The sequence below is a fragment of the Melanostigma gelatinosum genome (genome assembly GCF_949748355.1).
Source record: "Melanostigma gelatinosum genome assembly, chromosome: 10".
Lineage (NCBI taxonomy): Eukaryota > Metazoa > Chordata > Actinopteri > Perciformes > Zoarcidae > Melanostigma > Melanostigma gelatinosum.
The window spans coordinates 24,634,316-24,648,090 of NC_136643.1; the positions used below are offsets into that span (position 1 = coordinate 24,634,316).

The 13,775-nt window shown below is 43.6% G+C and overlaps 1 protein-coding gene across 1 annotated transcript in view; it reads right to left on the reverse strand.

The window, feature by feature from the left end:
• cntnap5a (contactin associated protein family member 5a) overlaps positions 1 to 13,292 on the reverse strand; it is a gene marked incomplete at both ends in the record, with an annotated part of 74,416 nt that extends 61,124 nt beyond the window's left edge. The window contains one exon of the mRNA XM_079276659.1: positions 13,220 to 13,292. Coding sequence (XP_079132785.1) covers positions 13,220 to 13,292 — 73 coding nt within the window. The remainder of the gene's footprint in view (positions 1 to 13,219) is intronic.
• Positions 13,293 to 13,775: the final 483 nt, after the last annotated feature.

Genomic DNA, 13,775 nt, shown 5'->3' on the forward strand with positions numbered 1-13,775 from the left:
ACGTATTCATTGATTGCAGGAACGTACGACGCCAACATTTGTTTTCTGGCGCTCGGGTTGCGTTTCCCTCTCGCGTCGTGCCGGATGCGTGTGCAGTCAGTGGTTTCCTCTCTGGCTGAGCAGCTGCAGTATAGCAGCATATGCTAGCGCCTGCTGTTTGAGTCTGAATACAAATAACCAACACAACATTTATCCAGTGCAGAATCTATGGAACACAACAGATACCAATCGACCACCGCCATCTGTGAACGTCCTCTTATTTGCCGACGGCAGTCAACGAATATTCTGCAGATGAATCGGTGCAGCCCTATAAATATTGCATTTGTTTTGGACTATTTCCAGCTGCAGATTAATACATATTTGGTGCTCTAGTGAGTGTCTACAGCACTACAGCAGTGAATGCGGGAGAAACTCAAAATAAACAACACTGCATTTGCCATAATGAGGGCACATGTCACGGCGTGGCTCACTGATGTTTCAACAGCAACAACGGAGCTCTACGGCACATAGGAACGAGCTGCAGTGCATCACACGGCTACTCAGACAACACTTCTCAACACGATCAATTCTTTGTTGGTTTTCGTCTTTGCATGGGATTTCTTGACGATAAAGAAAACGGAGAACATTACCAGCCTTATCCTTTCATGCTCTTTTTCAATATCCTTGCACCGCAGTGTGTGCTTTCATGTTATGAAGAAGAGATGTCCTCGTCTTACATATCCGTTCCCCGATGAATGACGGCAAATGCGTTCGGATTCCGAGTGAGCGTTCACTCTGCTCTTTGGCCCGTTAGAAGATTTAATCGACATCTGTGTCATTTCAGATGAAAGTCTCTGATTAACTTCATACTAATAATCTTCTGAATTCAAGGACATGAGGTGTCTGAAAGTTGAAACAAAAACATCTTTGAAACTACCCACTCGGACATTAGCTGCAGTGAGGGGAGGTATGTTTATTTATAAAGCACATTTCAGTGTTAAATAGCAGCATCGAGTCAGCCATTCCATACAGACCTCTCCTTTGCTCATTAGCAAGCCCGCCTTAACCTGAGTGCACAAACAGATGGTGCTCCACAAAGAAATCGAACTCAATCATCACAACAAAGCGCCATTCGTAGCACACATGGGCTGGATATGTTTAAGCACGAGCTGCAGAGGCGTAATCGCACCTGAAGACAACTACATGCCCAAATCACATAAACATGGCGCGCCAAACACGAGGAAGGATATCGTATCGAGTCTCAGGAAATGTACAAACAGTTGGGATGGAAGAAAAGGCCGAAGGGATTCACTTAAAATAGAACATGCAGTCGAGTCCGAGGGCAGACACCTGATCCTCAAACCCATGTGCTTAAAGTTACAGCAGAAAATCAGGCTGCAGCTCACATACGTCCGTATGTAACGGATTGTACTGATCCAAGAACCGTACGGATGTTTTTATCAAAACAAATGCAATCTTTTTATTTCCTAATCATTGTTTTAAGCAATTACATAAGAAGGTGAAAGAAAAACATTTAGAATGTTTCATGACGGAGGTGAAAACAGATGTTGTGGAGCGTTGGATACCAGCGGAAAGAATGTGGTCGATGCATTTTAAGTTGCATTTTTTGCTCCCTTATTTTTCTGCTGACTCAAAACCGTGACACAATCCAAACTCTGAGTGTTGTTGTCCGTTGCATCCTGAGACAACTCCCAAAACAAGCAACTGTGACATCAGCAGGTCTCTGCAGCCGGGAACGGGAATAAAACAGTGAAGTCACTTGTTTCAGTGAGGTGTGCAGCAGCAGTGAGCGTTGCTTTCTATGGAGTAGACATTATCGGATTACTGATTACTTTTACAGCTATTTGACTTCGGCTGGTTAATTACAGTCAGTGATTTACATGTTGATAAGCGGTGGCGGAATATTCTGCAAGCGCATGTATGCAAGTACTGCACCGTCTGAGCTATTGCAATGCGATGTAAGTTACTTACACTAAAGTTACTTTGTAGATTACGATTTTACATTCAAAATGTAGGTCAAACTCGTGATTTATTTTGATAGATGATTGCACATCAGTACACACAGGAACATCTGTTTACACACATTAACACACAAAATAGAAATACATTATAAAATGTATTATGGCCAACAATATAATGCTATTAATACTTTTCAAATGTGAATACTGTAGCAGTGATGGAACGAGATGTAGATCTACACACAGGAGTTCATTAAAGAAACATATTTATGTGCAAAATAAAAATACTGTAGTAATAAAAGTACTACATTTTTGGTTATAATATTCTTTCAGGGTGTAAATAATTATACAACAGCGTATGTTTTCAGAGCTCATTCTCTCCAAAAAACAAAACACAACAAAGCATTTATTCACAGCTGTGAAAGAGACTGTTTGTATTTTCGAGTTGATAAATGAGTGAAGCAATTTGCCAAAGTTGTCATCTGTGCGTGATTATTATGACTAACGTCTCAGCAGCACACAACGGAGTCAACAGGCCAGAGAGAGAATATTAAAAGCAAGAAATCAGTTAATTAAATGTGCTCCACTTCAACCAATACTTCACAGGTATTGATCAAAGAGATATTGAGCCTTTCACATTCTGCAAACAACGATGACTCACACAGTTTGGCAGCGGAAGCGCGGCGGAGTGCAACAGCTTGTCAAGAGCAATGAGCTGGCGAAAGCAAAAGAAACAGATCTGTGTGTGCGTGAGTGGGTAGAACACGTTAGCAGGTGTCCAGATATGAACATGCATTTGGTGGAGAAACCACGCGAGTGACACTACAAGTTATCTGTGTTCACGCACCGAACCGCAAACCCCACGACACAGACTCAGAGGTTTGACTTTGTTATGTTTTTAAATGGGCGCTTCAAACAGACCAGTGGTGGTCAACACTTTGAATCGCTTGCAGTCAGAGGCACAGCGGGTGTCCCGGTTTAACGAGCGACCATGTTAACTGGTGACTCTGAGATCGCTCGTAGTGACGGCAGCTGCTGAAAACACTCACAGAACATGTCGGTGTCCTCGTAAAAACAGCCTTCCATCTATTTTAAATACAGACTCAACTGTTTATTATCAACACCAATCATAAAGACACCACGAGAAACGACGGGAGCATTGGGGTGACAGTCAGCAGTTAACACGGTCGCTGGTTAAACTGAGACACCTGTTGCTCTGAAACACATTATTCTGTCTGCATTTCCTAGAACTTGATTCTGGAACATTGAGTCTGACGCTTTGATGCTGGTAACCGTTTGTATTCAATGTGTAAAGCTTCCATCTCGTCTGGATGGCACAAAACGACTATTCTGACGATGAAGCTTAACCAATGGTGCACGAGCCATACGAGCGCTTTCACAGCCATGGTTAGTTGTGCCGGTTATCATTTACGATAGTATGATTGGCTGTTCCCCTTCTGTGAAGATAGCCATGTACTCCGCCTCTGATTGGCTGTTCCCCTTCTGTGAAGATAGCCATGTACTCCGCCTCTGATTGGCTGTTCCCCTTCTGTGAAGATAGCCATGTACTCCGCCTCTGATTGGCTGTTCCCCTTCTGTGAAGATGGCCATGTACTCCGCCTCTGATTGGCTGGTACTCGTTGCCTTCTCGTTAGTTTATTGCTCGTGAACATGATCGGTGAAGGGTTGGTGGGTTTATTGATTTGGATGGCAGCCTTCTTGTAAGTGCTCTCATCTATAATTGTTGACGTGGTGTCATTGACGTTATCCTTGATGTGGCGCGCTGATTAAAAACTAAATTGAAAAAGGGGCTGCATATCAAAGTGTGAGCCGACCCCCCGGAGCTTTCGGATACGACGGATCGGTGTGGCCGTTTTTTGCCCTCGTTGTTCTCCGTGAAGTTTGCAGTCAACCCCGGGGAAACACTGATATGAACAATGCAACATGAAATAGATATCGGCTAATGCTTTTTCGCTGCTATGGGCAATAAAACCACATCAAACCCCATATAGCACCTTTACAGCATGATCAACACCACAAAGGCAAAGGCAGTGTGCCGGAGGGAGCGCAAGTCCAGGCGACGCAGACCACAGAGTCAATAATATCAAAGGGGGGCAGCGATAGTATCTGGTACCGGAGCCGCCTCAGACCTCTGTGTGGCATCGATAAAGCTTCATATGATACCTCGCGCGCACTAACGGGCTTCGGGGCTTCGGTGACCTCTGCTCGCCGATGGGCCGAGTAGAGCCGAGGTATCGGTTGACAATTAGTCCCAAACGCCGGCTGAATTCAAGGAAGCGCACGTCGATACAAATGATTGCGAACCGCGGCGTGGTTTACTGTCGCACTTCATTCCTCTGAGCGCTGCATATCACCTGAAGGGGCCGATGAGCGTTTACAGGCAGCCAGCGGGATGTTTTACTGATTACACACATCTCATCTGCCAAACATTAATTATTCAGTCAGGACTGTAGAGAAGCAGGGTTTCCTGCTCGTCTTCTGCTTAAAGTTATATTCTAGGGGTAAGAATGGGCAACAATGGTTTCTGCTGTGGTTATTACAAAAGCGTTAGGGGCTAATGTCTTCATAACATTTATCATATATTTGTGATATAAGGGTTCAATTTAAGGAATTGGTAATTTAACCTCATTCTAACCCAAGACTACAACCTTTAAACCCAGCATGAAACAAAAACGTTTCTAAAAAGAAGACCAATTAGTTCTTCTGTCTCATTTCTTCTTTTGAACAATTAACTTTGCACCTGAGTGAGTTTCATCCGATTCGTGAATTAATCGATGGACTAATCATTAAAACAGCCGATAGCTTGCAGCCCTAACAGAATGATTGGATGGCTTGTGCTGTAAAATGGTCCTAAACTAAAATGAGGTTGAATTGACTCTATCATTTGGACATGAAGATATCTATAAAGGCAGCATTTACTTCAGAGTAAAAAGAACAAATTTTGATTTAGTAGCCTGACGTTGGTTGCGACAAGAGGAAAACGTCTTTGGAGAGAGGATTCTACATGAAGTGCTATAGATCTATTTTAAAAGAAGCTTTCCCGAACCGAACCCATTTCTTCCTCGAAGGGAAGTTCAGGGAGCGCAAGAAGTTGATTGAGTTTTTCTCTTAAGGCTCCGTGTAGCGCTTGGTATGTGAGTGTGGTCGTGCACGGGCAGTCACAAGACAAGACACATTTATAGATATGATGCCTGTGTCACGGTGCTGCCCTCAATCTGTTCTGAGATATTTATTTGTTGAAAGCTGCTGCAACAGGCGGAATTAAGGCGGAATGAGCCAGAACAACACTGAGAAAAACACAGGTATAAATACTACAAGTCCTTTTAATAATAATCCGTTAATATCTAGACCGATGGAGTCGCCAGACGCAATCTGTTTTCATGTTTTCCATATTTGATTGGAGACACATTTTTAAAGGGGATTTGTTGATCTGCTGATGCTGAAATGAACTGAACTATGGCGTCTCAGTCTTCTCTTTAACTCTGCGTGCTGGTCCTGAGAACCAGCACGTCCATGATTACACGCCTTTGTTTCGGACCCGTGTAAATCATGATCGATATCACAGAGTGCGGCGGTGCAGGCCTGTGTCCGATTCAGGTACTCACACAACGTAATTACATCAAATAATAAACTGTAAACAGAATGTGAAATCGAGCGAACAAGCCTCGGCTGTTTTTCCTTCTTCTTTTAATTCGACAGAGTCTCAAAACAGATTTTTGTTTTTCTTAATGCCGTCTGGTTTTTCATCACTGTAACCGGCCGTTGCTGATTATTGCATCAATCTTATTGGCACAGTCGATAGAAAAGTGGGTGTTGATAATCCTTTGAAGCCCCTCTGCCAGTAACACGGAGAATAAACAGAGGATGGAACTTACACACCACAGCTATCTGAAGCGTATTCATTGCACTCTATGGATTGGGAATTGGTGCAGCATCACCGTGTGACCAATGCAGCTGAAAATGTAAAGACCTCCACTGGCTCCGCATTCATCACAATAGATTTTTTTTTCTTTCCTGCTCCCGAGAGACGGGGCAGAAACGATTCCTCTAAATAGTCTTATATCAAGTGTCCATTATATTTTCTTCTTTTTCATTACAATCAAGAAGTGTTTTGACCTGCACACTATCTGCAGAGGACAACAGCAGCTTTATCTCGACTGGAGTGTGCCAGTAAAACACAAACACATTGTAACAGCTTCTATCCACTGAGAGATAGTGATGAATACATTGTTGATCAGTAGCTTTTGTGTAATTCTTGTATATAAATACACTCATTCTTCAGGTGCATCTACAGGAACAGCTAAAAAGGCTTTCAATAATTCTAAATACATGTATTCATCAATATTGTGACGTAAAAGGCAATATGCAGCGATGCCACACTGACTGGAGTGCACAACTTCAGCAACAGTGTGAAGACAGCAGCATCTGTCTGCGTTTCCAGCCAAATAACTCAATAGAACGCATCAGAAGAAACAAAATGCTTTGACCAAGATGAAACAAATAAATAACAGGTGAGATTGTCATCATTTCATGTCTCTGCAGAGCTGCATCAGTCGGGGATCACGCAGTGAGAGATGCTGTATTTTCTCAGTATAACCGAATAAACAGACAGTCCTCTGTAGCAGAGCGCTCCATTCGACTTCCTCTTTGTAAATCAAGTCTCTCTGATGGGGACTGATCTGGAGAGAAACATTATCTTGTTGATTTCGTTTGTAGAAAAACAGTAATCTGTTCAGAAACCCCAAAAAACTAACTACAGCAGTGATCCTGTCCTCCCAAACATGAAGACGCAGAGAAACCGCAAGTATTTAAAAAATGGAAATTTGTGAAACAATTCCCTTTTTTTAGATGAAATATTCAAAGGTTTCCAGCGACTAATGATGATTTTCTTTCTATTTACTATTTTTCGTTGTCTAGCAATTAGTATGGAAATGCTGCAACGACTTAATTCCTGATTTATTTCAGTTTTAAAGCCTTTCCAAACCGGGGGCGAGATGGAGAAACCAAGATGCAACAACTCGCCTGCAAATGTTCGATGTCTGGGTTCAGGCTCAGTGAAGGGAGCTGGATAAACTGTCACTCCCCCGGGAAAAATGGCAGCTCCTGTCATATACGGTAGTCTAATGCGCTTGCGCATATACTGGGGGTTATACGGGAATTGATGAAATGCATGTAAAGTGAGACACACGGTGATCCTTAAATGCCGTACTGGTCGTAAAGTTCATTTGGCGCTTAATAAACGTATGGATGTGTTCATTACATGATGGCACATATTGTATTGACTCAGCATTCTGAATTGTGTGCTTAGTGTATACTTGCTCTCATGTCCTCTTGATGGCTGCGTTGCATATGGAGGTTAAAGCACTCATAATGATATGACTGTTATTAGTACAGCAGCACATCATTACTGTAGAACATGATGAAGGTGGATCATGATAAGAATAGAGAGAATCACACTATTTCTTTTCACTGCTTCAGTTGATTGAATGTCTGATTATGAATAACACACATACTGATCCGCCCATATTCTCACACACACATATTCAAACTAGTTCTATATGGTGATCTACACATACATGTATGTACACATATATAGTACATGATCCATCAGGGCATACAGTACATATATCCTCATATTAATGAGTATCAGATCCTCGTTGGGCTTGTTTTTATCTACTTATTCTGAAGAGTTGAGATCATTATTGTCGCTATAGATCTCATTGGATGATGCATCATGAAGTCTACTGCCAGCAGCACATTAAAGACATGTCATCTGATTGGTTGGGGTGATGAGGCATTACAATTAGCCGATACATTTCCAACACTGACGCATTTAACCCGTCTGTGATGTTTTGCGTGCTTCCTGTCGCCCCCTCGCAGCGGTGCCGGTGTTTATTTTGCCGTGATTACGGTCTTGAATTCCTCATATGTGTTCATGATCATCTCCTGCTTGTCAGCGGAGTAAAAAGCGGCTCTTTCTTTGACTTTATTTGACATTGTACTGTCAGAACATCATGGTTTCGGTGATCGGCGCTTCCCCCTTTTGAAGTGGGACGAGCACGCGCAATCATCCTGATCCCGATCGTCTGGTTCCAATTAACGAGACTGTTTGAGGGCCTCCAGTCGGGTTAGTTTGCAAAGTTCATTCTTTTTGTTCATATTAGGATGAGACTTTTCTTATTTTCAGGAAAAAAATAAAGTGTGACATAATAGATGAACGAATTACATTGGAAAATATAAAAAAATAAACAGATATTCATAAATTAAACCCAACTTCAGTGTAAATTTCATACATATCAGAAAATAGGATTTGTACAAAGGATTCAAATTCCCTGCGGCATCAGGATGGTGAGGAGAGTAATCCTCGTGACATATTCACAGACTATTTCTGTACCGTCGTTCCTTCAGTCCTCCACATTCCTTCCAGTTGGTTTTGTCTCTCAGAAGAAACTCTGCGGATGTTTAAAGATGAGGAAAAGTGGCTGCTCAGTCACACAGCGGTGCTCTGCCTCATTTACCTTTTGATAAATTCATCAGGCCGTGAATATGTACAGCGGTAGGTGTTCCTTGAGTGCCTACTTCACATTCATTAGACGATTGAATCTGCAGCTGCATGGTCTCCATCTCATTCTCTCTCTCTCTCTCACACACACACTCACACACGCACACACACACACACACACTCTTGCTTCTGCAGTGATGCTAAATGTCAGCTGGGCTCCAGCACGTTTTAGGTGCTTCAGATGGGAAATAATAAGCTGCTAGCTGAGCTTCATTGAAACATGAAATCTAAAGATGATATAAGTGTGTGTGTGTGTGTGTGTGTGGTACTTTGATAAACCAGAAACATTCAGGCTAATAAAAGATGGATGCCTTGAGCAGCGGTCTCTACCTGCTGCTGGTGAAACACTAAGAGCAGCAACATTCCTCCCACTGACCTGCAGTGGAATCATCATCTGTACTGAAAGCCTCAGTTTCCTCCCACTGCAGGACATATTCCCTCAGAAGAAGCCTCGGCACTGAAACAGTTATTTACTCATTATTGGTCGATCTCATTTTCAAGTGAAAATGATTCATCAATCTGTAGATTTCTTGATTTCTTTTCTCTAAAACTGTAGAAAATGAAATCACCTTCTTTGGCTCTCGGAAGCTGTGATTGATTAAATGTTTAATTGTATACAAACCAAATGATTCACCAATTCATCGGGAAAATAATCAACATCCAAAGCTGCTGCTATGGAATGATACCAGATCTATATCACATCTTCTGCTGTGGCGTCATGTAGAAACAATAAATGGGACGCTGTGAGTGAACAAGCGGCTTAATGGTACAGTTTAGAAGTGGCCTCAGCAGCATCGTAGCCCCCAGACTGCACATCCACAGCTCGCGTACCTTTCACCTCCAAGTAAGAGTCACTGTAGGCTCAGCACTGGCTGGTAAAGAACACACATAACTTGGGAGATATATACCAAGGGTTTGAAATTAGCACCCGGCAAATGCAGAAACATTGTCGGTAGTGGAAGGTCAGGCCGCGTGCCACTTTGGTGGTCGGAGAAGACGCACAACAAAAAGACAAGTTCAGTGAGGTTAAGATGGGTTAGAGCTCAATGTGTTCCCATCACACAGACTTTACTTGCAGGCCACCCGGACAAATGAACTGCTGCTCACGTATTTTAGCGATCCGTTTTAGCATTTGTCAGATTAACGAGTGGACTAGTGGCGGCAGGAGGCGGCTGTCGGCGTAGCCTCGAGACTCGCTGCCTCGGCTGTCAAGGCTGGAACCAAAGTAGAAATACGGGGGAGTATGGTGGCCGTGCTACTGCAATCCACGGCATCTAAGTGGCAGATAGAAAATACCCTCCAGCACCAACGCAACGCAAAGCTAAGTCCCTCACGAGTGTGTTCACTGAATGCACCAAAACACAACTGATAACAACACTGTGTCATCCATCTCCTGAGAAGACAGCACAGAAGTCAACCTCAACATTCCATTTAAATTGTAATCCCATTGACTTCTTGTTGCTTAAATCAAATGTATCCAGCAGCGTACTTACGGTACTCACAGGGCTTTGGTATTAGCCAGAATGTTCTGGACTGTTTACATCATTAGTAAAAAGTATGCCAACTTCCAATTGAGCACCCTGACATGGGCATCTGGGTTGTAAATATAAAACCACTCAAGCTGAAGTGGCCAACACGGCCTCATTTCAAGCATTTAAAGAATGCAGCTGGGAAATTATGCACAGAACTGAACACAAAGCTCAATATATTTGAAAAGAAAGCACTCGACCCTCTGCTTTCTCACGTCTACTGGTGCTGATGTAATTGCTGGAGGGAACCAGCAAGACACATTTCCACCAGTGAAGTATAGCAGTACTGTCTTTACAAAATACAGAGGAAAAAAGCAAGAAAAACAACAGGAAGAAATCGTTGTTTCGACACATTTGCGAATAGCTCCTCGGTTGCCAATCATTTGGCCATTACTGTAAAGGTCACACCAGTACTGCTGAGAATGGCAGATCGAAACGCTGATGTATTGACTGACGTACTCGTCTCTCCGTGGAGCTGAAGAAAGAGCAGAGGGACTCCTGACAGGAAGTGGCTGCCACTTGACAAGGCCACACGAACCAGCCGTGACGCATCTCTGCTCGCCTCCTTTCTTTTTTGTTTCTCGCTGGTAACTATGAGAACAGCCATCTGACCTCCAGGAGCATCTCACCATTTCATCTCGGCACAGTGTGTCAGACGTGATCACCGCGCACATCTGAGAACCGCAGGACCGCCACCAATGAGTAATGCAGCTGTCAGTTTAGCTCAGCTCCTCAGCTTAACATAAACATGCTCAAAACCCACCACAAGCCCGGTGTCACAATCGCCCTCAGAGAGCAAAGATAAACCCGTAAGATCAAATGATGTCACGCTGCTGGCAATTCATTTACCGTCGGGACTCACTTTGCACATTTCTGATGTAGAAAGAAAGGGCAGCAAAGGTCTCGAGTGCTGCTAAAGCTGCATTATTTCTTTCCTAACATTCCACCATGCAAAGATGTCTGGCAAAATGAGCACTGTCAGGATTTTGTTATTCGCGTAGAGTAGCGCTGGAAGTGTGAACTTTCTTCAAAGGCTGTAGCTGGAGGGAGAAAGGTCATGGAGTCATTAAAATATAAATATTTATCCCTTTGGAAGCAAGACATATTGAAATCTGAACATAAGGTTATCATTTATATATATATATATATATATATATATATATATTGTGTGCAAAGCCGTCATGAGTGGAGCTTGTCCAAATTGGAAAGGTCCATCCTCTGGGGAGCGTGAATGGCCTTACATGGATTTCTTAGTAATCTCTAGAACCAGATGCATTCATATACAGAATCTAGAGGACGAGAATTTGAAATGAGGAACGCTTGTAGTTTCAGTGAGTAGTCCACGTGGTACGGATGATCACGTTCCTGCAGGTGAACAGTCCGTTTGGAGAGCAAAAGAGGCGGAGCTTTTTATTGTTTTACAATGAGCTCGTCAACTGGACACTTGGACAAAGATCATGTTGTACACGTCCTCTCTGAACTTCCGTTGCGTTTCTCAAGTTGGAAAAAGGAAGTCTCGGCCCGGATTGCCCCCAGAGGATAAACCAGTTTTGGACCGATAGACAATGGATTCCAAGATTGTTTTTAAAGGGACTCAAGCTATATATCGACCGTATTTCTTCATTAAAACAAAAATACAAATTCTATGTTATAACACATAACTTCCTGTGTGTTGTTTTCCTGCAGGTAAAGAACTACCAACATCGGGTTTGGGGAAAAATTTCTGCCAGTTGGGCAACTGGCAGAAGCAAAACATATTAATATAAATTGTCTGAATGTTCCAACCTATTTTGGAAATCAAACCTACTGTGTCCTCCAGCTTCAGCTCTTATAACATGTCTATAACACGTCTTATGTCTGTTCTTATGTTAGCAGCGTGTATTTAATTCCAATGTCTCCTTTTCCATATCGACTGCTTTCCTTTGCATGCCGTGCAGAATTAAACATGTGTTTACTGAAGGTTGTAAAAGCACGTTACTGTGATTCCACTGACAGGAGGCAGTGTTTTATAAACATCTTACATTTACTGTGAAACCAACAATAAAAGTCCACTCAGTTGCTGGTTCAGTAGATCCACTTGGCTACTGTAAAGCAAAACACCCCACAGTAAATCACCGGGTGCGGACTAAATAACAGAAACACCTCAAACTGGGCAGCGTGTGAATCAGAAAACACACTCTTCGTATGAACAGTGACTCCGTCTGTAGGATTTGTCTTAAGTTCAGGCGTGATGCCTCAACCCGGATGTTATCTCATTACTCCCTGCAAGGGAATCATGGCTGAAAGAGAAATAAAAAAAAAAGATTTCTATCTTGTTTATCTGCTAATTCGTTTCTTATTGAACGGATAAATCATTTGGTCTGCGAAATAAAAGGTTTGTTCAACCAACACAATTGAAAATGTGGTGATATTCTGTTTTTCAGTGGAGAGCCGAGACCAGCAGCTTAAAACAATGACTTGATGCTTTATTCAGACTGTTCCGATCTCCACATATTCTAACCCACATGCATTAATGAAATCACTCAAGCAGTGCAAGCCCAAAACTACAACTGGACAGCTTCAGATTATAAAATGGGTGGGTGGGTGGGGGGCAGTAGTCTGTCTTTAGAGGAAGCTGGTGGGAGTCGACCACTAACAGCAGCTGTCTGTGCAGTATACAGCTGTGGCCAGTCAGCAGTTTGTGTTCTCCCAACACACACACACAAACACACGCACACACACACAATACATATCCCCCCCCCCCCAAAAAAAAAAACGGACACAATGTGCCAAATAAGCCGATGTGTGCCAAAAAAAAGCCTCTCCAGACAGCGCGCAGCCTCTCCGGACTGCGTTTGACTTTGTGAAGGAAAGCAAATGAACCTGTTTGCTTGACCTTCATCGCACACCAGGAGTCCGTGCTCTCTCAACAGAGAAACAACACGCCCGGGTCGAGCGTCAACAACTTGTTATCCGCAACCACACTGACACGAGCACTCCTCAAAGTGCACTTGAAAATGAGCAACAACAGCAGATACAATAGTCACGATGCTCCCTCTGAGGACAAGCGGCAGCAGCCAGGCGGCAAAACTTGCGCTTCGATCTGCTTTTTCCCCAGCGCGCGCGAGAGAGAGCAGCTTCACAGGTGAGCGTGGAGGTGAAATACTCACAGTGCGCGGCGGCGGACGCTCCGCTTAAGACGCTGAGAGAGTAAAGGGTAACCATGTGCAGCAGAACAACCATCTTCCCAGCCGTGGTGGTGCGGTTATTATCCGTTTGTCCGCAGAGAGAGAGAGAGAAGAGGAAAAAACAGAGCAGAGGTTCCGCCTCGCTCCTCCAGCACGGAGGGACAGAAGGAGTCTGATGAGGAAGAGAAGAGCAGACCGCTCCGACGACGACACTCCCTCAATGTGAGGCGCAACCCGTCTCTCTCTCGCGCTCTCTCTCTCGCGCTGCAGAAGGGGCATTGTGGTGCCCAAGCATTGCGAGGGGAGGGGCCACATTCACCAAGGGGCCCCATTAAGCAGCCCATAAAATCACACCCGACTTTCCTGGTCACCAGTTTTCACCTTGTGTGTGAGTCAGCATGGTCCTGGAGACAACTACTGTATGAGGAACTACCACAGAGCAGGTCTTAGTACCCAGGTGTCTGTCTGGGGATGAGTTTTTGTGACCGTCCAAGATGAAGTCATCAAACCGTACAGGTGTGTATGGTAAACAAACATA